At 42.2% G+C, this 21,506-nt stretch overlaps 1 protein-coding gene across 2 annotated transcripts; it reads left to right on the plus strand.

The window, feature by feature from the left end:
• Positions 1-934: 934 nt before the first annotated feature.
• Positions 935-19,464, plus strand: LOC129816508 (A-kinase anchor protein 17A-like). 2 transcript variants are annotated; one of them, XM_055871069.1, is made up of 9 exons: positions 935-1,064; positions 1,533-1,629; positions 2,239-2,348; positions 2,579-2,708; positions 2,902-3,105; positions 6,781-7,005; positions 14,843-14,991; positions 15,294-15,534; positions 15,672-19,464. In XM_055871069.1, the coding sequence occupies exons 2-9, from the start codon at positions 1,540-1,542 to the stop codon at positions 16,602-16,604; spliced, it is 2,082 nt and encodes a 693-aa protein (XP_055727044.1). In that variant the 5' UTR covers positions 935-1,064; positions 1,533-1,539; the 3' UTR covers positions 16,605-19,464. The 2 variants fall into 2 exon arrangements, with proteins under 2 accessions (XP_055727044.1, XP_055727046.1); XM_055871071.1 differs by having other exon boundaries at positions 1,537-1,629.
• The last annotated feature ends 2,042 nt before the right edge of the window (positions 19,465-21,506 follow it).

Consider the following 21,506-nt stretch of genomic DNA (forward strand, 5'->3'; position numbering starts at 1 on the left):
CTCAACTTTCAATCACCCACTTGGGTATATACTCATAAAAACCAATGAATAGATGGGACCAGCATGTCAAGAGTGCCTGGCTACACAGACAGCTGTTGACGCGCGAGCAGTTTGGATGAAACGATTGAATAACATCTATGTGTACATTTATTTTGCAATGCTCTCGCGCACACAATGTAGCCGATTTGGTCAGCATGTTATTACTAGATCTGCTCTATGAGGTACAGATTGCGCTAATGTAAAACACTAATAGTAATTAACGTAAATAAAATATAACAGTCATGGGAACCTGGGACCTGACAAACCATAGAAATATATCCAATAAGAGTCAGAGGACATAGGGATACACTAGCTAGAACCTTCTCAACGTGAATCTGGTAGGACAAAAAAGCATGTCCAATTGTATCATTTTCCCCCATGTTGTTCATCAGGTTCTACTGTAGCTGACAGGGTGACATGTTGTGTGGACTAACGACATAAAGCATGATCAAAGCTACCCTAATTTTGAGAAACATTGAGAAATAGTTTGGTAGATTGTTTTTGTGAAATTAACCAGTGATCTACCATGGATAAGCAGCTAGTAAACTATATAATATTGGCAAATACACTTTTCCCATGGGCTGCCCACACGCACCTCACATCCCTACATCAGTTGTAGGTATCCATTCGCAGAAATCTTAGAAAGGCAACAGGAAAAGAGTATTTGCCAATTTGATATTTTTCTAATGTGATGATGGTGGGAAATGTTGATGCTCTCTGATACAAGACAATTTAGATCATTTGCAAAGATGTTATTATGTTACATAGAGGTATTTTGTTAGTAAAACAGTCTGCGCAAATGCGCTTGGGGAATCGTCGCAAGGTGGCGGTAAAGTTTTTTTTCTACAGTTAAAAAACCTTTGGATGTTTACGGTAAGTTCAAAGTTCTCTCAACTCGGAAGTGTCCTCGAGTAGCTACATTTGTTGTGCAGAAAACTACAGTTAATTGACGCTTTGTGGACATATTCTAATTTTAACACATACAAACAACAAAAAATACATATATTTAGCAGCTGGTGAAGCAGGTTGGTGTATTTACATCATTAACTGTCATTGATTTCAGTGTTTTTTTCCAGTATAAAAGTGCTGCGGCCGCATTGGTTACCATTAGCCGGCTAACAGTTAGCTGCTATGTTAGCCAGCTAACGTCGTTACCTATGTGAAACCATTCGGTCGTAGCAGCTATTCGGCTAGCTAGATATATTCTGTTTTTAATTGTATTGCTTAGGTACATATCGGATATTTAGATGATAGTTTGCTAGTAAAAATTCACAGTGATGTCCTTTATGGTGACTTGATAAAAGATGTCATGAAGCAAGATGGCTAACGTTACTGATTCATTAGAAAAAATATAGTAGCTAACAAGAAATCCATTCATTGGCAATTTATGCTACATTAATTATAGCTAGCTGTCCGGCTGGCCAACCAGATTTACAGCAATAGTACTGTATGACTCGCCCGCCCCCCTCTTACACTCTCCCCTCCCTCTGTAGTCAGGTCATGATGACCACCCTCGTCCATGACACCACTGAGGCGGTGTGTCTGTGTCAGGAGTACAACCTGTTCCTGAAACCCATCGCCAAGATGACGGTGAGTGACACATACAGTGTCACATACACCATTTGGCTGGAAACAGGACATTGAATTCTACGTTGGGCAGGAATGAGCATTTGAATCAGAAAAGTTAACTGTAACAACCTCTACAAGCCAGGATGTTGAATATAATGTAGTGCATTCAGATTTCTATCATCTAAAGCTGGGGAAAAAGATAAAATGCACAGATGCATGCACACTTGCCGAGCTCATGCACGTGTTTACATGGTTCTGTGCATGCTTCAGGTGATAGGAATCTGAATGCGCTACCAGCGCTTTGAGAAGTTGATGTAATTATACTTTCCTGTTGATATATTGTCTCACATTCCTACCGCCAATAGGAACAACCCCACAGACAACCAGTAAAGCCGCACAGACAACGCAAAAATGTAATTTTATTCAACATTCTGGCTTGTAGAGGTTGAGAGGAAACATTCCTGATACAGATGCTCATTTCTGATCTGACGTACAATTCAATGTTATTCAACATAGTGTTTCCAGGCAAATACACCTGTACCTGAAGTAATGAGCATCTCCAACGCAATGCATTTAACATCCAGATGAGCATGTATTACAGTAAAATGTATTCTATGATTTCTCTTCCAGTTGAGTGTGGCACTGCCCCAGCTGAAGCTCCCTGGGAAGAGCATCTCTAACTGGGAGGTGATGGAGAGGGTGAAGGCCATGGTGGCTCCTGAACAGTTCTCTGCCCTCAGGTTGGCATGTGCCCTGTCCATAGGAACATATTCATACTGTTTTAGCCATAGGTCATGTGTGTTTGCTTGTAGCTTAGCTATAAAAAACACAATCTAATAACAGTAAAACCATGACAATACTGATAATATGGCCAATGGTTTGCATCGTATCAGTATTTTCTGATATGGATACATGTATTCAATGAAGCCGTATTAATCAAGCAATATGTCTCACCGCTGTCTCTCCCCAGGATCTCTAAGAGCACCATGGACTTTATCCGCTTCGAGGGCGAGGTGGAAAACAGAGGGGTGGTGAAGATCCTACTGGCCAAACTGGATGGCAAGAGCATCAAACTCAGCGGCTTCACTGACATACTCAAGGTAACGGAACTGTTATGTAGGGGTCAAAGTGTGAACAAAAAATCTGTGTTTTTGGTGATAGAGTACCTTCCCCAAGTTCTTGTAAAACATAACTTTTTTTACCCTAATCAACCGGACTGATAAATTAACAGGGAATAATACATCATGTAGTTATAACTGATAATCATTTTTCCCTGGTCTGTGGGGTGTCCAGGTGCGTGCAGTGGAGAATAAGATGGACTTCCCGACACGTTATGACTGGGACTCGTTCTTCCGTGACGCCAAGGACATGAACGATACGGTTCCAGGGGAGAGGCCAGACACCATCCGCTTGGAGGGCCTGCCCTGCCGCTGGTTTACCTTGCCTGACGGTCCCCCTGATCGGCCCTCCGAGATGGCCCTGCAGACCATCTTCCGGGTAGGAAAGAACTCATTATATACACTACCAGTCAAAAGTTTGACACACCTACTTATTTAAGGGTTTTTCTTTATTTTTTACTATTTTCTACATTGTAGAATAATAGTGAAGACATCACAACTATGAAATAACACATAAGGAATCATGTAGTAAAAAGTGTTAGACAAAAAAGTGTTAGACAAATCAAAATATATTTTATATTTAAGATTCTTCAAACTAGCCACCCTTTTCCTTGATGACAGATTTGTACACTCTTTGCATTCTCTCAACCAGCTTCATGAGGTAGTCTTGGAATGCATTTCAATTAACAGGTGTGCCTTGTTAAAAGTTCATTTGTGGAATTTTTTTCCTTAATGCGTTTGAGTCAATCAGTTGTGTTGTGACAAGGTAGGGGTGGTATACAGAAGATTGCCCTATTTGGTAAAAGACCAAGTCCATTTTATTGCAAGAACAGATCAAATAAGTCCATTACTTTAAGACATGAAGGTCAGTCAATCCGGAAAATTTCAAGAACTTTTAAAGTTTCTTCGAGTGCAGTCGCAAAAACCATCAAGCCCTATGATGGCTGTCATGAGGATCGCCACAGGAAAGGAAAACCCGGAGTTACCTCTGCTGCAGAGGATAAGTTCATTAGAGTTAACTGCAGCTCAGAAATTGCAGCCCAAATAAATGCTTCACGGAGTTCAAGTAACAGACACATCTCAACATCAACTGTTCAGAGGAGACTGCGTGAATCAGGCCTTCATGGTCGAATTGCTGCAAAGAACACACTACTGAAGGACACCAATAAGAACAGACTTGCTTGGGGCAAGAAACACGAGCAATGGACATTAGACCGGTGGAAATCTGTACTTTACTCTGAGTCTAAATTAAAAAAAAAAAAATTGTTCCAAACGCCGTGTCTTTCAGGGATGCAAATTAGTCACCTTTCGGTGAAATTTGGCATTTTGAATCCAAAATAGGTGATCTACGTGATTCGTGTTGATCCGATGAGAGATTTTTTTGGGGGGGGGGGAGCAATACTGGGTGTATCCAAGGCTCAGCCAATTGTTTACCTACTAGAATGCAGTGCAGCACGCGACTGAAGAAAGAAGAGATAACCAACTTACTAGTTACAGCATCAGTGCGCCCTCTGGAAAGACAGCTTGACAGTTACAGCAGCGCGTCCCCTGAACAATAACGAAGCGGTAACGTTTGGTGAGAAGCCTGACCACGGAGACGGGGGTGAGAAGGTGACAAAGCGTACTTCATGAGCTGTAACTGAAAGACTACTAGTATTTTGAAAGTTTGAGGTGAGGGAGAAAGTGTGGTGGAACAAGTATTAGCATTGTTAAGTATCTTGTTAGCTGGATCGAAATCTTTGTTAGTTTGCCAGAGAAATGTTGAGCAGCATTAGCCAAGTTATATGATCAAATAATTGAGTTTACGGTGTTAAAATTAGCTTGCTAATAAAGGCAGACAGCTAACATTAGCTAGCTAACATAACATCAGATGAGGTAACATTAGTAACCTAACCAATTCCCTATAGTATTAACTGGTATATGACTCCTTGCCGTTCCTCAAGTGAAAACGCATTAGTTGCTTACTGGACCCTGGCAATCTGTGTGAAATGTTCACTAGCTAACGAACTAACAACTATCTGTTAACTAATGTTTTCCATCTACAGTATGTGGTTAATTTTCAGAATGAGAGAATTAGGTGTAAATGAGGCGTTGCTTGTGAGAAGTGATTCCGGGATCAAGTGTAGTTGGAGCTGGGCCTGGCTTACATTTACATTACATTTTAGTCATTTAGCAGACGCTCTTATCCAGAGCGACTTACAGTAGAGTGCATACATTTTATTACATTTTACATACTGAGACAAGGATATCCCTACCGGCCAAACCCTCCCTAACCCGGACGACGCTATGCCAATTGTGCGTCGCCCCACGGACCTCCCGGTTGCGGCCGGCTGCGACAGAGCCTGGGCGCGAACCCAGCCCAGCCTGGGCGCGAACCCAGAGACTCTGGTGGCGCAGCTAGCACTGCGATGCAGTGCCCTAGACCACTGCGCCACCCGGGAGGTCAAGCTGGATGCCACTATAGAGGTGAAAGGAACACCACACACTTTCTCTCTTCCTCACTTTCGCTGGCACATTGTAGAACAGATGTCCACAGGCAGAAAGTATACAATGTAATAATGTGCAGTGTAGCCCAAATATATTGTTTTTGTTGTGTTGAACTTGACAGTAACACGTGTGTATTTTTGCACACATGTAGCCTTGTGCACTTGATCGATATCTATAGTGGCCACTATAATAGAGCAAAAATAAAATGCTTGCTTGTTTCATTCTATTTCTACTTTAAGATGTGTTTTTCCCAAGTGCAGTGTTTATGTGTGTGTGGTCACAAGCGTTCTATTATAAAGGCTAACTGCAATATAAGTGTATTGTTTTTTTTCTCAAGGCTTGAGTTTCTTTTGCAGTAAAGTCTAGGCAACAGAACATTGGATTGCCTTAACATTTTTTAGCTGTGAGTTAGGTTCACATTAACCACTTATTTTACACCCAAACTGATAATGTAGATCATATTCTTTGTTGTTTACTTTGTTAACCTGCATTTCCCCTTAGCAGTGATTTAATTTCATATTTTTTTTTGCATGTTTCAGTGCAACAAAAAACCTGTCATCTTTTTGGGCCCTCACCAGTTTGCATCCCTGATCTTTGTGAGAGGCAGAGTAGGTGAACGGGTGATCTCCGCATGTGTGGTTCCCACATGAAGCATGGAGGAGGAGGTGTGATTGTGTGGTGGTGCTTTGCTGTTGACCCTTTTTTATTTTGAATTCAAGGCACACTTAACCAGCATGGCTACCACAGCATTCTGCAGTGATATGCCATCTCATCTGGTTTGCACTTAGTGGGACTATCATTTGTTTTTCAACAGGACAATTACCCAACACACCTCCAGGCTATGTAAGGGCTATTTGACCAAGAAGGAGAGTGATGGAGTGCTGCATCAGATGACCTGGCCTCCACAATCACACTACCTCAACCCAATTGAGATGGTTTGGGATGAGTTGGACTGCAGAGTGAAGGAAAAGCAGTCAAGAAGTGCTCAGCATATGTGGGAACTCCTTCAAGACTTGGAAAAGCATTGAGAGAATGCCAAGAGTGCAAATCTGTAGTCAAGGCAAAGGGTGGCTACTTTGAAGAATTTTAAATATATTTTGATTTGTTTAACACTTTAGGTTACTACATGATTCCATATGTGTTATTTCATAGTTTTGATGTCTTCACTATTATTCTACAATGTAGAAAATAGTAAAATAAAGAAAAATCCTTGAATGATACTGTACCTAACAATCAATCACTCAATCTGTCATCGATCAATCAAATCCCCTTATACATACATCCTAATTAGGGCTGGGACGATACCAGTATCACAATATTCTTTACATGGCTAAAATGAAAACACAAAGCAGACTTAACTTGTGGTCCTTTAAAAAGCTGCTGTATGTAGAATATTGTGTTCTATTGCTTGGAATATAAATAAATGTGACTCTGGATGACAACATGATGTTTGTTTCCAACATATGAAGTGAAATCCACTTTGTTTTGTTTCCTTGCCACGATACTAATGAGTATTGCAATACTGGTATTGTCCTAGCCCTACAACTAACCTTATCACTCCTCCCAGGGCTTTGGTCAGGTGCGTCATGTAGACATCCCCATGTTGGACCCGTACAGAGAGGATACTCTTGATAAGAACTTCAACACCTTCACCTTCGGCGGCCATCTTAACTTTGAGGCGTACGTCCAGTACCAGGAGTACGATGGCTTCGCCAAGGCCATGGACACACTGAGAGGCATGAAGCTCATGTACAAAGGAGAGGACGGCAAGGCTGTGGCCTGCAACATCAAGGTACTGAACTACACACACTATCCACACTACAGACACACAAACATATACACACACTAAGAGGGATGAGCCACGTATAGAAGGGAGAGGAGGGTATCCACACTTTTAGATCTGGGTGAAGGTTGAGGGGATTGTCCTGCTGTGTCAGCACTAGAACCGCCATAGGCCAACGACCACTGACGTTTGATTTTGTAAAATAACCCCCCCCCAAAGAATGCAACGACCCTCCCTGACTTTTCCTTAAAGTTTGTATTTTACATTGCTCATTGGTCAGAATTTTGAAATCACAAAGTGTTTCAAGCCTTTTTTCTCTGTTTTCTTCACACCTATTCCCATTTTAACCAGCTAAGACAATCCGCTGTAGGTTGTTGGTACTCAGCCAGGGGCTAATCTGTCTCTCGCTCCTCACTGAATGACAAATGGATGAATGGCCGATAATTGTGCACATTATTTCCCAATTTCATTTTAATTAGGCCTAACTAAATTAAGGAGGGTGAAGAGGTTGATGATTCAATTAAAAAATATAATAGTGTAAGGATTAGTGTTTATGAGCCTATTTGCCAACTTTGGCGCTCAATTTTATAGCTAATTATTTGACTGCACGCCTTGTAGGTTGATATCATTGTCTTTTACTTTGGAAAAATAATCTGTTACCGGACTGTTTTATTTACAATAACTATTACTAATAAAATGTACTGTAAGGGAAATGAAACCATGCTATGTGTTGCAGGAGGCCTTTAGAATAATGCTAAACATATCCTTGACTCAATCCGAGTTAATGAGCGAGGGGAAACAAACGATGCCAGTCAGCCTGCGCAGCCGGCCCATTTGAAACTACCCAAACTACACCCAAACTACACCTAAATTTATACCCAAACTAATTTCACACATAAGAGTTAGCCTAAAGACAAGATTAAATTGACAATGGTTTGATGAGTGACAATATTATCAGTTGTCAAATTGTACATGAGAGATGAGTGTTTTAGATTTCTATATAGTATCAGTGTCTGTGACACTTACACTACCGGTCCAAAGTTTTAGAACACCTACTCATTCAAGGGTTTTTCATTATTTCTACTATTTTCTACATTGTAGAATAATAGTGAAGACATCAAAACTATGAAAAAACACATGAAATCATGTATTAACTAGGGATGCACAATATATTGGTGAACATATCGGAATCAGCCAATATTAGCTAAAAATGCCAACATCGGTATCAGCCCGATGTCTAGTTTAACGCCGACGTGAAAACCCGATGTCAAAGCTTACGTGCATACCTAATAAATGTAGGTACATGACGTAATGACACCACGTAAAATTTTGCCTTACACTTGCAACACAGCATTCCTAACCTAGCCCACAATGTCTGCTATGTGGATCGAGCAGCCAACAAGTCGAGCAGTGATTTGAAAGAGTAAGGAAATTTCAGCAAGACAACTCAAAGGTGAAATCCATTAACGGCAAGATAATGGAATTCATTGTCCTTGACAATCAACCATTCTCTGTCGTGGGTGATATTGGCTTTCGCGACTGGTCGAGCACCGGTACACACTAACCTTACCATGTGTGCTATTGTTCAGATTTTGCCCTACCGGAGTTACACAGTAAAAGCGTCACTGCTATTAGCTTCACGACATGCTTATGGAATGCCGTTTGGGTCTTTGCATGTCAAAGATACACGTCAAATAACACTATTTGACGCGTTAAATAAGCTTTTAATTTGACACGTCAAATAACACAGTTCTATTATAGAATGTTGTGTGTTCTGCATTTGTACGTGCAAGCCAAGCGCCACCACTGTCAAAGCTGTGCAAACACCGGCCATGAACAATGTGTTTACAGTATCGCATTGGTAATAAAGCATTATTTGTTCGACTGTAACTTCTGGCGTAGCTAGCTAGGTTTAGCTTGGTACCTTGATAGCACCAATACAACCAGTCTGAAAACAATGACCAGTAGAAACTGAAGTCATTTTCACTATTCTTAGCAATGATTTAGGAATCCTTGTAAGTATTAGCTAGCTAGCCACTTGTTGTTTGCCTATTGAACTTGAAATAAATAGCTAGCCAGCTACTTAACCCTGTTGCCAAAGCTAACGTTAAAAGCAGCCAGCTAGCTTCATCTGGTTAGTGACGCTCGACCGGACCGGGGTATATGTTGTGAAGCTAGCCGCAATAAGGATTAGGCACAATAGTGGAATTTGCGGTTTGCCTTCAAAATAAAAGTACTGCTTTGAAAGTGATGCAGATGGTTACAATTGTTGGAATCATGCCATATTTAGACCAGATAATGTAAAACAAGGTTGGAATGTGAACCAATGAAATGGGATATCAGTCTACTCAGTGACACCCACAGAACACAACTGTGAAGAGTTTACGCAAATATTAGCATTGTAGCTCTTATCACGGGACTGTGACTGTGTGAAATAACCACCCCAGTCAGCCTATTGTGTGTATTGACATTCATATTGCACTCTACAGCTTTACCTAAGGATTGGGGATCAATGAAATGGGGTAACAGTCTACTCAGTGACACCCAGAGAACATTGGTGTCTTATAAATTAGGGTTATTTTAGATGACGACACCTAGCTATATAGTTAGCTAGCTAACTATAGCTACTGAAACAGATGTCGTGTTGCTATGTTTTTGGGGAAGAATATTGTTTGCATACATTTTTTATGACCAGCGCTGTAGGTGCGTGAGACAAATTTACCTGCATCATAGCATACATATCGATGAATCGTTGTGACATATCTAATACAAGAGAGAGTGTAATCAATGTGTAATATCTACGCAAAAATGTATGAATGCGTTAAATTATAATGTGACGTGCAGTCATATGCAGGTCCTGATTGGTCAACAAGCTAGTGTCTTTTTTGACATGCAAAGACCCAAACAGCATTCCATAGAAATCCTGGTTGAGAATGAAACGACTGAACAACGAAACAGCACAGCAAGTAAGTGAAAGAAATAGGTTTTGATTATGTTTTACTGGTAATGGGGACATAAGTAAATGCCAACAAATAACTTTTTGGTGTGTCTGTAACCTTTTATTTAACTAGGCAAGTCAGTTAAGAACAAATTCTTATTTGCAATGACGGCCTACCCCAGCCAAACCCAGATGACGCTGGGCCAGTTGTGCACCGCCCTATGGGACTCCCAATCACGGCCAGATGTGATACAGCCTGGATTCGAACCAGGGACTATAGTGACGCCTCTTGCACTGAGATGCAGTGCCTTAGACCGCTTCGTCCATGTGTGTGTCTGTGTGTTAACTATTTAACTGTCCTAGAATGCTTAAAAGGCCTCTAAACATTTGGAATATCGGTTATCGGTATCAGGTTTTTTTTGTCAAGGAAAATATTGGATATCGGTATCGGCCAAAAATGTCATACCGGTGCATCACTAGAAGTAACCAAAAAAGTTTGAAACAAGTCAAAATATTTTATATTTGAGATTCTTCAACTTGCCACCCTTTGCCTTGATGACAGCTTTGCGCACACTCTTTGCATTCTCTCAAAGAGCTTCATGAGGTTGTCACTTGGAATGTATTTCAATTAACAGGTGTGCCTTGTTAATTTGTGGAATTTATTTTCTTCTTGATGCGTGTTGTGACAAGGTAGGGGTGGTATACAGAAGATAGCCCTATTTGGTAAAATATACTTTTTTTTCTATTGTGTTATTGACTGTTTGTTTATCCCATGTGTAACTCTGTGTTGTTGTTTGTGTCGCACTGCTTTGCTTTATCTTGGCCAGGTCGCAGTTGTAAATGATAACTTATTCTTAAACTTCTTATGGCTGCATCCCGCTACCGGGATTGATATGACAGCAGCCAGATAAAGTGCAGGGCGCCAAATTCAAAAACCAGAAATCGCATAATTAAAATTCCTCAAACATACATGTGTCTTAAATCATTTTAAAGGTATTCTTGTTGTTAATCCCACCAAAGTGTCCGATTTCAAATATGCTTTTCAGCGAAAGCACTACAAACGATTATGTTAGGTCACCATCAAACCAAAATATGCACAGCCATTTTTCCAGCGAAAGATAGCAGTTAGAAAAAGCAGAAATAGAGATAAAACCTTTATCTTCATCAGATGACACTCATAGGACTTCATGTTACAATACATGCATGTTTTGTTTGATAAAGTTCATATTTATAACAAAAAAATATGAGTTTACATTGGCGCGTTAGATTCACTAGTTCCAAAAACATCCAGTGATAGTGCATAGCCACATCGTTTCAACAGAAATACTCATCATAAATGTAGATGATAATACACGTTATACACATGGAATTATAGATATACCTCTCCTTAATTCAACCGCTGTGTCAGATTTCCAAAAAACTTTACGGAAATTGCAAATCATGCAATAATCTGAGACGGAGCTCAGAACAATAGCCAAATTAGCCGCCATGTTGGACTCAACAGAAACCAGATGAACTTCATCAGAATGCAGTCCTAGGAATCCCAGGTCCACAATAAATGCTTGATTTGTTCGATAATGTCAGTTATTTATGTCCAATTAGCTACTTTGGTTCGCGCCTTCGGTAAACAATTCCAAAGTCAGAAAGCGCCTCCACTATAACGTGACGAAATGTCCAAAAGTTCCGTAACAGTCAGTAGAAACATGTCAAACGATGTACTGAATCAATCTTTAGAATGTTGTTAACATGCATCTTGAATAACGTTCCAAACGGAAAATTAAATTGACTTCAGAAGAGCGATGGAACGGACGTCCTACTAATGTGAAGGCACATGGTGAATGCGTGATCAGCCCGTGGAAGTGATTACTCATTCCTGTCTCCTTCGGCCCCCCTTCACATTAGAGTCATCAGACAAAGTTCTGTTGACTGTTGACATCTAGTGGAAGCCGAAGGAAGTGAAAACTCATCTATATCTCGCTGTCATTTCAATTGAGAGCATGGTTGAAAATCTGACACCTCAGAAATATTTCAAACAGGAAGTGGAACTTCTCAGGTTTTTGCCTGCCTTATGAGTTCTGTTATACTCACAGACATAATTCAAACAGTTTTAGAAACTTCAGGGTGTTTTCTATCCAATATGAATAATAATATGCATATATTAGCAACTGGGACTAAGGAGCAGGCCGTTTAATATGGGCACCTCTGTGCACCTTTCATCCAAGCTACTCAATACTGCCCCTGCAGCAATAAGAAGTTAACTAGCCTACCTGGTTAAATAAAGGTTAAATATATATTTTTTAAAGACCAAGTCCATATTATGGCAAGGACAGCTCAAATAAGCAAAGAGAAACGACGGTCCATCATTACTTTAAGACATGAAGGTCAGTCAATACGGAACATTTCAAGAACTTTGAACGTTTCTTCAAGTGCAGTCGCAAAAACCATCATGCGCTATGATGAAACTGGCTCTCATGAGGACCGCCACAGGAAAGTTAGACCCAGACTTACCCCTGCTCTAGAGGATAAGTTCATTACAGAGTTCAAGTAACAGACACATCTCAACATCAACTGTTCAGCGCAGACTGCGTGAATCTGGCCTTCATTGTCGAATTGCTGCAAAGAAACACCAAGGACACCAATAAGAAGAAGAGACATACTTGGGCCAAGAAACACAAGCAATGGATATTAGACCGGTGGAAATATGTCCTTTAGTCTAGAGTCCAAATTTGAGATTTTTGGTTCCAACTGCCGTGGCTTTGTAAGACGCAGTGTGGGTGAACGGATGATCTCCGCATGTGAATTTCCCACCGTAAAGCTTGGAGAAGGAGGTGTTATGGTATGGGGGTGCATTTGGTTTGCGCTTAGTGGGACTATCATTTGTTTTTCAACACGACAATGACCCAACACACCTCCAGGCTGTGTAAGGCTATTTGACCAAGAAGGAGCGCAACGGAGTGCTGCATCAGATCTGGCCTCCACAATCCCCCCGACTTCAACCAAATTGAGATGGTTTGGGATGACTCGGACCACAGAGTGAAGGAAAAGCAGCCAACAAATGCTCAGCATATGTGGGAACTCCTTCAAGACTTGGAAAAGCATTCCAGGTGAAGATGGTTGAGAGAAAGCTGTCAGGGCAAAGGGTGGCTATTTGAAGAATCTCAAATATAATATATATTGATTTTGTTTAATACTTTTTTGGTTACTACATGATTCCAGGTGTTATTTCATAGTTTTGATGTCCTCACTATTATTCTACAATGTAGAAAATAGTAAAAATAAAGAAACACCCTTGAATGAGTAGGTGTGTCCAAACTGTTGACTGGTATTGTACCTTTGTAAAATAACGCAAAGTTCGAGTGGTGCAGCTCTATTTCCAAATATCATTTTTTCCAAGAATATCCACGCTGTTCATGCGTTCAGCACATGACCACTCGCACGCTGTCCATGCGTTCAGCACATGACCACTCGCACGCTGTCCATGCGTTCAGCACATGACCACTCGCACGCTGTCCATGCGTTCAGCACATGACCACTCGCACGCTGTCCATGCGTTCAGCACATGACCACTCGCACGCTGTCCATGCGTTCAGCACATGACCACTCGCACGCTGTCCATGCGTTCAGCACATGACCACTCGCACGCTGTCCATGCGTTCAGCACATGACCACTCGCACGCTGTCCATGCGTTCAGCACATGACCACTCGCACGCTGTCCATGCGTTCAGCACATGACCACTCGCACGCTGTCTATGCGTTCAGCACATGACCACTCGCACGCTGTCCATGCGCTCAGCACATGACCACTTGCACGCTGTCCATGCGCTCAGCACATGACCACTTGCACGCTGTCCATGCGTTCAGCACATGACCACTCGCACGCTGTCCAAGCGTTCAGCACATGACCACTCGCACGCTGTCCATGCGTTCAGCACATGACCACTCGCACGCTGTCCATGCGTTCAGCACATGACCACTCGCACGCTGTCCATGCGTTCAGCACATGACCACTCGCACGCTGTCCATGCGTTCAGCACATGACCACTCGCACGCTGTCCATGCGCTCAGCACATGACCACTTGCACGCTGTCCATGCGCTCAGCACATGACCACTCACATAGCAGCTTTGCTCAGGCTACTAAGCAAAGACTAGTAACATAATACACTTAAAATATGCTATTTCGTTTTCTTAAATACATTTTCTTATTTTCACAATGTTTCTTTAGACCTGCCAAAATGAAGTTAGTGGATTCATTTGTGATGGATTTAACTCTTGAACTTGTGGTTTTTAGTTTGTACTTTTAGCCTAGAGTAACAAACTAGTTAAAATGCTATTAGGTTCTCTGAAGTAATTGTTTTTTAGTATACTATACAAAGACCTCCATAAACACAACCAAATTCTTATTCTTCTGATGGCATATATGAAATGTATTTATTAGACTGTTAGAATGTTGATGCACCATTGGCTGGAAGGGGGGGTCCATCGAGGCCAAGTGTATGCTAATGAGGGTTAGTCAGTAGAGAAGGGCTTGTGTAGGACAGCAGGTTTAAGGTCTTTTGGTGAAATGAAAGTCAGGCCATTATAATTCCAAGGATCACTGGACCAAACCGGGAGGCCTGGTCCCTAATCCAGAACTAAACTGTTCTTCCTTAATGAAGAGAGAGATGGAGAAATTAGGAGAGAGAGCTGTCTCTAATCCACATGGGTCACAGCTTCTCAGGCCAAAATAAGAGAAAGAGGGGAGGGGATGAGGAGAGAGAGAGAGGGTGGAAGGAGGAGAGTGGCAGGGGAGTAGCACGTCCTGTCTGTCAGGTGACCTTTGACACGAATAAACACCCGAGTGTCACTAGTGGACCCTGCAGTCCTACACCAACTCACTCGGCTAACTGTTTGCCTGCCTGTCTGTCAGGTGACCTTTGACACCAGTAAGCACCTGAGTGACGTGGCTCTGAAGAGACGGCAGCAGGAACGACTGAGAATACTGGAGTTGGAGAGACAGAGGGAGGAGCTGAAACGCAAGGAGAAGGAGGAAGAGGAGAGACAGAAGGAGGAGGAGAGGTATGCAGAGAAAAGAGATGAGGTCATATGCCTGGTCTGAAAACATTGTCCCCTGTCTTTGCCTCTTTAGTGGTCTGTAGTTCTGAGGCGAAGTACAGACCGGATAGGTGTAAGGAACATTGATTGCTCCACCTCGTCTTCCAATGAGTGTAAGCGTCCACTTTATTGCTGTCACCCATCCAGTCCTTCAGATCTGCAAACCAAAGGTGGTAGGAACTAAGCTACTAGGGCCTGTATTGATAGACAGTAGCAGAGCTATGTATTAGTTTAGTGAATGATCCATGCTTCTGCTGTGGTTGTAGGAAACAGAAGGAGGCGGAGGAGGAGGAAAAGGAACGGAGGAGGGAGGAGAGGATACGGAAACGAGAGCAGAAGCTGAGAGACCGGGAGGAGAGGAGAAACCTAAAGAAGGTGAAGAGGAGACAGGAGGAGGAGCAGAAGAAGTTGCAGATGAAGATTGCGACGGAGGAGAGAAGGCTGTTGTTGGCTCAGAGGAACTTGGAGTCTATACGCCTTATCGCTGAACTACTGGGCAGGGCCAAGGTACACACACACACTTGATGCATGGTGTCATTTCATGCACCAGTACTTACACCTATACCAATGCACATTTAATACAGACACATGGCGATAGGACCTACATTACAATCTGTGTCTTTCTCATTCTCTCCCCTCCCTAGGCTCTAAAACAGCAACAGCAGGAGAAGGAGAGAGTGGAGAGAGAGGAGCGAGAGAAAGAGGAGTTAGCCAGGCAGAAGGAGGAGTTAGCCCGGCTGGAGCAGCTTGAGGCCTGCAGGCGGGAGCAGGAGGCGGAGTTGAGACGTGTGGAGTTAGAGAAAGGGCGTGCCTTGGATCTGCAGCGCAGAGAGAGGGAGCTGAGGGAGAGACTGGTTGGTAACCTGCTGAAGAAGGCTGGAGGAGAGGGAGAAAACCAGACCTCCACCCAGTCCTCAGCCCTGACCATGCACAAGGGAGACAGCTCCGACCTGAGTAAGACAGGCAGGGCCCTGGGGGTGAACGGGGAGAGACCCAGAGCTATGGTACGATCACACGTCACTGAGAAACAGATAGGAGATGGGGAGGAGAGGCGAGGAGGCATGGAGGAGAGGAGAGGTAATGAATGTAGAAGCAGAGAGGCGAGGGAGAAACCTAGAGAAAGGGAGAGGAGTCGGTCCCATAGCCAGTGTAGGAGGAGGTACAGCCGGAGACGAAGAAGCTCCAGCAGAAAGAGGAGTGATAGTCGAAGGAGGAAGAGAAGTCATAGTTCTAAGAGGAGAAGCGAAAGCAGACGGAGAAGTCGCATTTCTAAGAGGAGAAGCGATAGCAGACGGAGGAGTGGTAGTCGTAGCCACAGGAGAGACAGTCACCATGGACGGGGCCGCAGCAGCAGAAGCACCAGCCATGATTGGAGCAGAAGCTCTAGTGAGAGGAGCCACAGCAGAGGCAGGAGGGGCCAAAGACATAGTCGACATAAAGACAGCCGAAGCAGATCTAGTAGCAGCAGCTCTAGGAATAGAGAGAAGAGGAGGGAGAAGGACAGGAGTACAGATAGGAGTAGAGACAGGGACTCCAGGAAGCGTAGTAGGAGTCGTTCTCATTCCAGACGACACTAAACGCAGCCAGAGGAGACAGAAGAGGACCCTATGTCTGGGTCTAGTTTAAGTGATGCATGGTCAGGCATTCTAGTATGCTACTGTCTCTGGGCCATATCAGCTTCTTACACACACACCTCTTTCTCTCGCTCTCTCTCTCTCCCCCCAATGCTCTTTGTTCATCTCTAGTTGGTTTATTTACTGAATTTAAAAAATGCTATACTGCTATTATGTTCTGTTTGACACATGTAGATTCCATATGTACTGAAGATTGATCACGCGGTTGGTATGTGTCTCCTGTGTAGAAAGACATAGAGGAAGGACACAGAAAAAATACTTGATCTTTCTGGGTCTTGTGTTTTGTCTGTGTGGTTTGTGTTTCAGAAGAACAGCTTTAGTTGGATTCTGGGAATTGTAGTTAAGTATTAGTGCTTCAGCAGGATGCAGGGATCTGTAGTCCTATGGGAAAATGTCACAAGGTCTAGAACAGTAGATCGACAGCTGTAGTTTAAGTCAAGCTTTTTACTCTAGGATAAAGTAGTGGGGTATTAAACAACTGACCGACGTTGGTTCAATTACTTGAATTCTATTTAGTTTGTGCCGTTTTTCTAGAGAGAAATCGAATCACTCACTAGAGAAATCGAAGCCAAATACTTACAGGCTAAAGATGACCAGATGTCATGTTTCTGAGTTCCGCGTTTGACCACCAGACGAGACCGTAGTTTTAGTTCTAACCTGGTTAAATGATAATGTCACTATGGCTCCTCCTCCCTCAGAACTAGAAGCACAAGCATTTCGCTACACTCGCAATAACATCTGCTAACAAATAAAATGTTATTTGATAGTGTCACTATAACATAAAGTGGTTCATAAACATAAAGTGTATGATTTAACCTGTCTAGGACTGGGGTTCCGCTATACAAATCAACAGAAATCTCATAAATCAAATTTCTCAAACATACAAGTATTAGGCACCATTTTAAAGATAACATTCTCCTTAATCCAGCCACAGTGTCTGATTTCAAAAATGCTTTACAGCGAAAGCTCCACAAACGATTGTTAGGTCACCACCAACTCACAGGAAAAACCCAGCCTTTTTTCCCGCCAAAGAGGGTGAGTCGCAAAAAGCACAAATAGAGATACAATTAATCACTAACCTTTGATGATCTTCATCAGATGACACTCATAGGACTTAATGTTACACAATACATGTATATTTTGTTCTGTAAAGTTCATATTTATATCCAAAAATCTTATTTTACATTGGCGTGTTACGTTCAGTAGTTCCAAAACATGCAGTGATATTGCAGAGAGCCACATGAATTCAAAGAAATACTCATTATAAATGTTGATGAAAATGCAAGTGTTATGCATGGAACTTTAGATAAACATCTCCTTAATGCAACCGCTGTGTCAGATTTTTTCAAAACTTTACGGAAAAAGCATTATCTGAGAACGGCGCTCAGAGCCCAAACCAGAAATTTCCGCCATGTTGGGTAGTCAACATTATTCATAAATAGCATAAATATTCACTTACCTTTGATGATCTTCATCAGAATGCACTCCCAGGAATCACAGTTCCACAATAAATGCTTGTTTTGTTTGATAATGTCCATTTATGTCCATTTATGTCCAATAGCTTCTTTTTTTAGGGCGTTTGGTAAACAAATCCAAAAGCGTGATCTGGTCCAGTCGGACAAAACGTTCAAAAAGTTATATTACAGGTCGAAGAAACTTGTCAAACAAAGTATAGAATCAATCTTTAGTATGTTTTTATCATAAATGTTCTATAATGTTCCAACCGGAGAATTCCATTGTCTGTAGAAAAGCAATGGAACGAGAGCTACCTCGCATGTGAACGCGCCTGACCGAGAACGAGGCTGCTGGCAGACCCCTTAGTCAAACAGCTCCCATCCGGCCCCGCTTCACACGAGAAGCCTGAAACAAAGTTCAAAAGACGGTTGACATCTAGTGGAAGCCTTAGGAAGTGCAAAATAACCCATATCCCACTGTGTATTCGATAGGGGTGAGTTCAAAAACTACAAACCTCAGATTTCCCACTTCCTGTTTGGATTTTTTCTCAGGTTTTTGCCTGCCATATGAGTTCTGTTATACTCACAGACATCATTCAAACAGTTTTAGAAACGTCAGAGTGTTTTCTATCCAATACTAATAATAATATGCATATATTAGCATCTGGGACTGAGTAGGAGGCAATTCACTCTGGGCACGCTATTCATCCAAAAGTAAAAATGCTGCCCCCTATCCCAAACAAGTTCAAGTTCAGTGTCAGCCGTGTTCTGGTGACTGTGTTTAACAGCACCAACCCCAGACGGAAGCCTAGTTTCACCATGTTCATTATTTTAATCGTGTCCCTGCTAAAGTTCTGTGGATAAGAACATTTTAAGTTGCCTTATTGATGAAAGTATGTAAAACAGAGCAGAGTGGTGTGGTGTGAGTGGGTAATGTTGTATATAGGTTATATAAAGGTCAGGGTGTCAGGAAGCTCATCAGTCTGTACTGTATATTCTCATGTTTCTCTGCTCTGATGGGCGGCAGCATGTCTTCAACACACTTGTAATTTTATTTGTTGTAATAAAGAAAGTACAAAAACGTAGTGATTTATTTCAGATGTATATTCTGACTGAATGTGTGGATAGCCTACTAACCTAATACCTACTTGGAATGGACATCAATGCTTGATCTTTAACCAGAGATTTAAACAAATATATATTCTACATTGTTTAAACTATTTGGTGGAATGTGCTTTGTGGCTGCCCGAACGGGCAAGTTACATTTTGTCTTGGAGACGATGTTAATTTGCTTTGACTCTAGTGTTGTATTTGTGGGGCAAAACAAAAATAAACAAAGCCAAGCATCACACAGTTCTTCTCCCTAAATTCCCTTTCCCCTCGGTCTTATTCACTCAGTTGTATTCCGTCAGCTCCCTACACACAAGCTCCCTGTTAGGCCTACAGAAATAAATGCCTATAAAAAGTATCTGATTGGATACACAAGCTACATTCCTTGCCAAATGACGACAGCTTTATCACAAATTCTAAATGGACTGGGTGATTGAAGTAGGAAAATGTGTTCCAACAACAAGCTGCAGTTTTGGAATAATTGCAACCCGTCTATTTTCTGCTTAGGTTACTTTTCAAACTGCTAGTGCCATTTAGAATTGGTTTGCCAGGGATGGTGTCACACTTTTCCCCCATTCCTAGCAAACACAGCTGATGAAAGTAATTGCATTCTAAACTGAAGATCATGTATGTAACAAAGAAGTACATGTCTGATCAAATGACAAAACATTGTACATATTAGTTGATTATTGGAGTCAGGTGTGTTAGCTGGGGCAAAAGTGTGATGCCAATCAGGCCCCCGAGGACTGGAGTTGCCCATCCCTGGCCTAGGCTCCTCAAATTCAACTCTGGACCTCAAAGCCAGTGCCACTGTGTTTTTTCATTGTTCCCCTCTAATCAGGCACTGATTTAGATCTGGGACACCAGGTGGGAGTAATTCATTATCAGGTAGAACAGAACCAGCAGGCTCCGGGTCTCGTCGGCTAAGAGTTGAATACCTAAGCTATAACCCCCCCTAAACATTGACAGGTTCCACACTGAAAATACGCAAGAACATTAGTTTGATAAAGACAAAGAGCATATTCATCAGAATCATTAAGCATAGTCCTTCTCACCAAACAGATGTCCTGGCTGTGATGCATCACCATGCACTGTTCAATGTGGAGTTGTTCATCCACTCAGAACATAAAAAATAAGATGGCAGAATAATCTAGATCAAACCTCTGTATAGCGAAAAGATAGATTTTGATTTGTAACCCAGAAAAAAGTGTTAACTCGCAAAATTGAGCCCTGTTTTCAAATGATTATACTTTGAAAATAACTGTTGCAGACTATGCACATCACTATTCTGTTCTATATTACATCTTTTACTATAAAATAGGTGTCTGGACTAATGGTTTGGGTAATAAAAGCGTGTTGTCTGTTAATTAACAAATAAAAGGCTATGTCATTGCACAGCTAAAGGCTTCTTCAAGCAAGCGCCACTGCTGAGGTTACTGCCTTTCTGAAGATTGTGTTCCATGATATACACTGCTCCAAAAAATAAAGGGAACACTTAAACAACACAATGTAACTCCAAGTCAATCACACTTCTGTGAAATCAAACTGTCCACTTAGGAAGCAACTCTGATTGACAATAAATTTCACATGCTGTTGTGCAAATGGAATAGACAAAAGGTGGAAATTATAGGCAATTAGCAAGACACCCCCCAAAACAGGAGTGATTCTGCAGGTGGTGACCACAGACCACTTCTCAGTTCCTATGCTTCCTGGCTGATGTTTTGGTCACTTTTGAATGCTGGCGGTGCTCTCACTCTAGTGGTAGCATGAGATGGAGTCTACAACCCACACAAGTGGCTCAGGTAGTGCAGTTCATCCAGGATGGCACATCAATGCGAACTGTGGCAAAAAGGTTTGCTGTGTCTGTCAGCGTAGTGTCCAGAGCATGCAGGCGCTACCAGGAGACAGGCCAGTACATCAGGAGACGTGGAGGAGGCCGTAGAAGGGCAACAACCTAGCAGCAGGACCGCTACCTCCGCCATTGTGCAAGGAGGTGCACTGCCAGCGCCCTGCAAAATGACCTCCAGCAGGCCACAAATGTGCATGTGCCTGCTCAAACGGTCAGAAACAGACTCCATGAGGGTGGTATTTATTTCAGAACCAAGCACTTTGTCTTCCTTACTCGCTCTCTCTCTCTGCCTGGTGTCTGTCAGTTGTCGTTGGCTGTATGATAGGTGGGGAAGGAGGACATAAAGGAGGGAGAGGAGGAAGGAGGAGGAATCAGAGTTGTGAAATCATTCACAACTATCTAGTACTGTATGTGTGGAGAGGTTTGTGTGCG

Source organism: Salvelinus fontinalis, chromosome 19, assembly GCF_029448725.1.
Source record: "Salvelinus fontinalis isolate EN_2023a chromosome 19, ASM2944872v1, whole genome shotgun sequence".
Classification (NCBI taxonomy): Eukaryota; Metazoa; Chordata; class Actinopteri; order Salmoniformes; family Salmonidae; genus Salvelinus; species Salvelinus fontinalis.

Excerpts from the sequence above, each read along its gene's own strand:
- LOC129816508 (XM_055871069.1), top strand. The coding sequence starts at position 1,540 with ATGATGACCACCCTCGTCCATGACACCACTGAGGCGGTGTGTCTGTGT. Across the intron at positions 2,349-2,578 it reads GAACAGTTCTCTGCCCTCAG|GATCTCTAAGAGCACCATGG; the intron begins GTTGGCATGTGC and ends GTCTCTCCCCAG. Across the intron at positions 2,709-2,901 it reads GCTTCACTGACATACTCAAG|GTGCGTGCAGTGGAGAATAA; the intron begins GTAACGGAACTG and ends TGGGGTGTCCAG.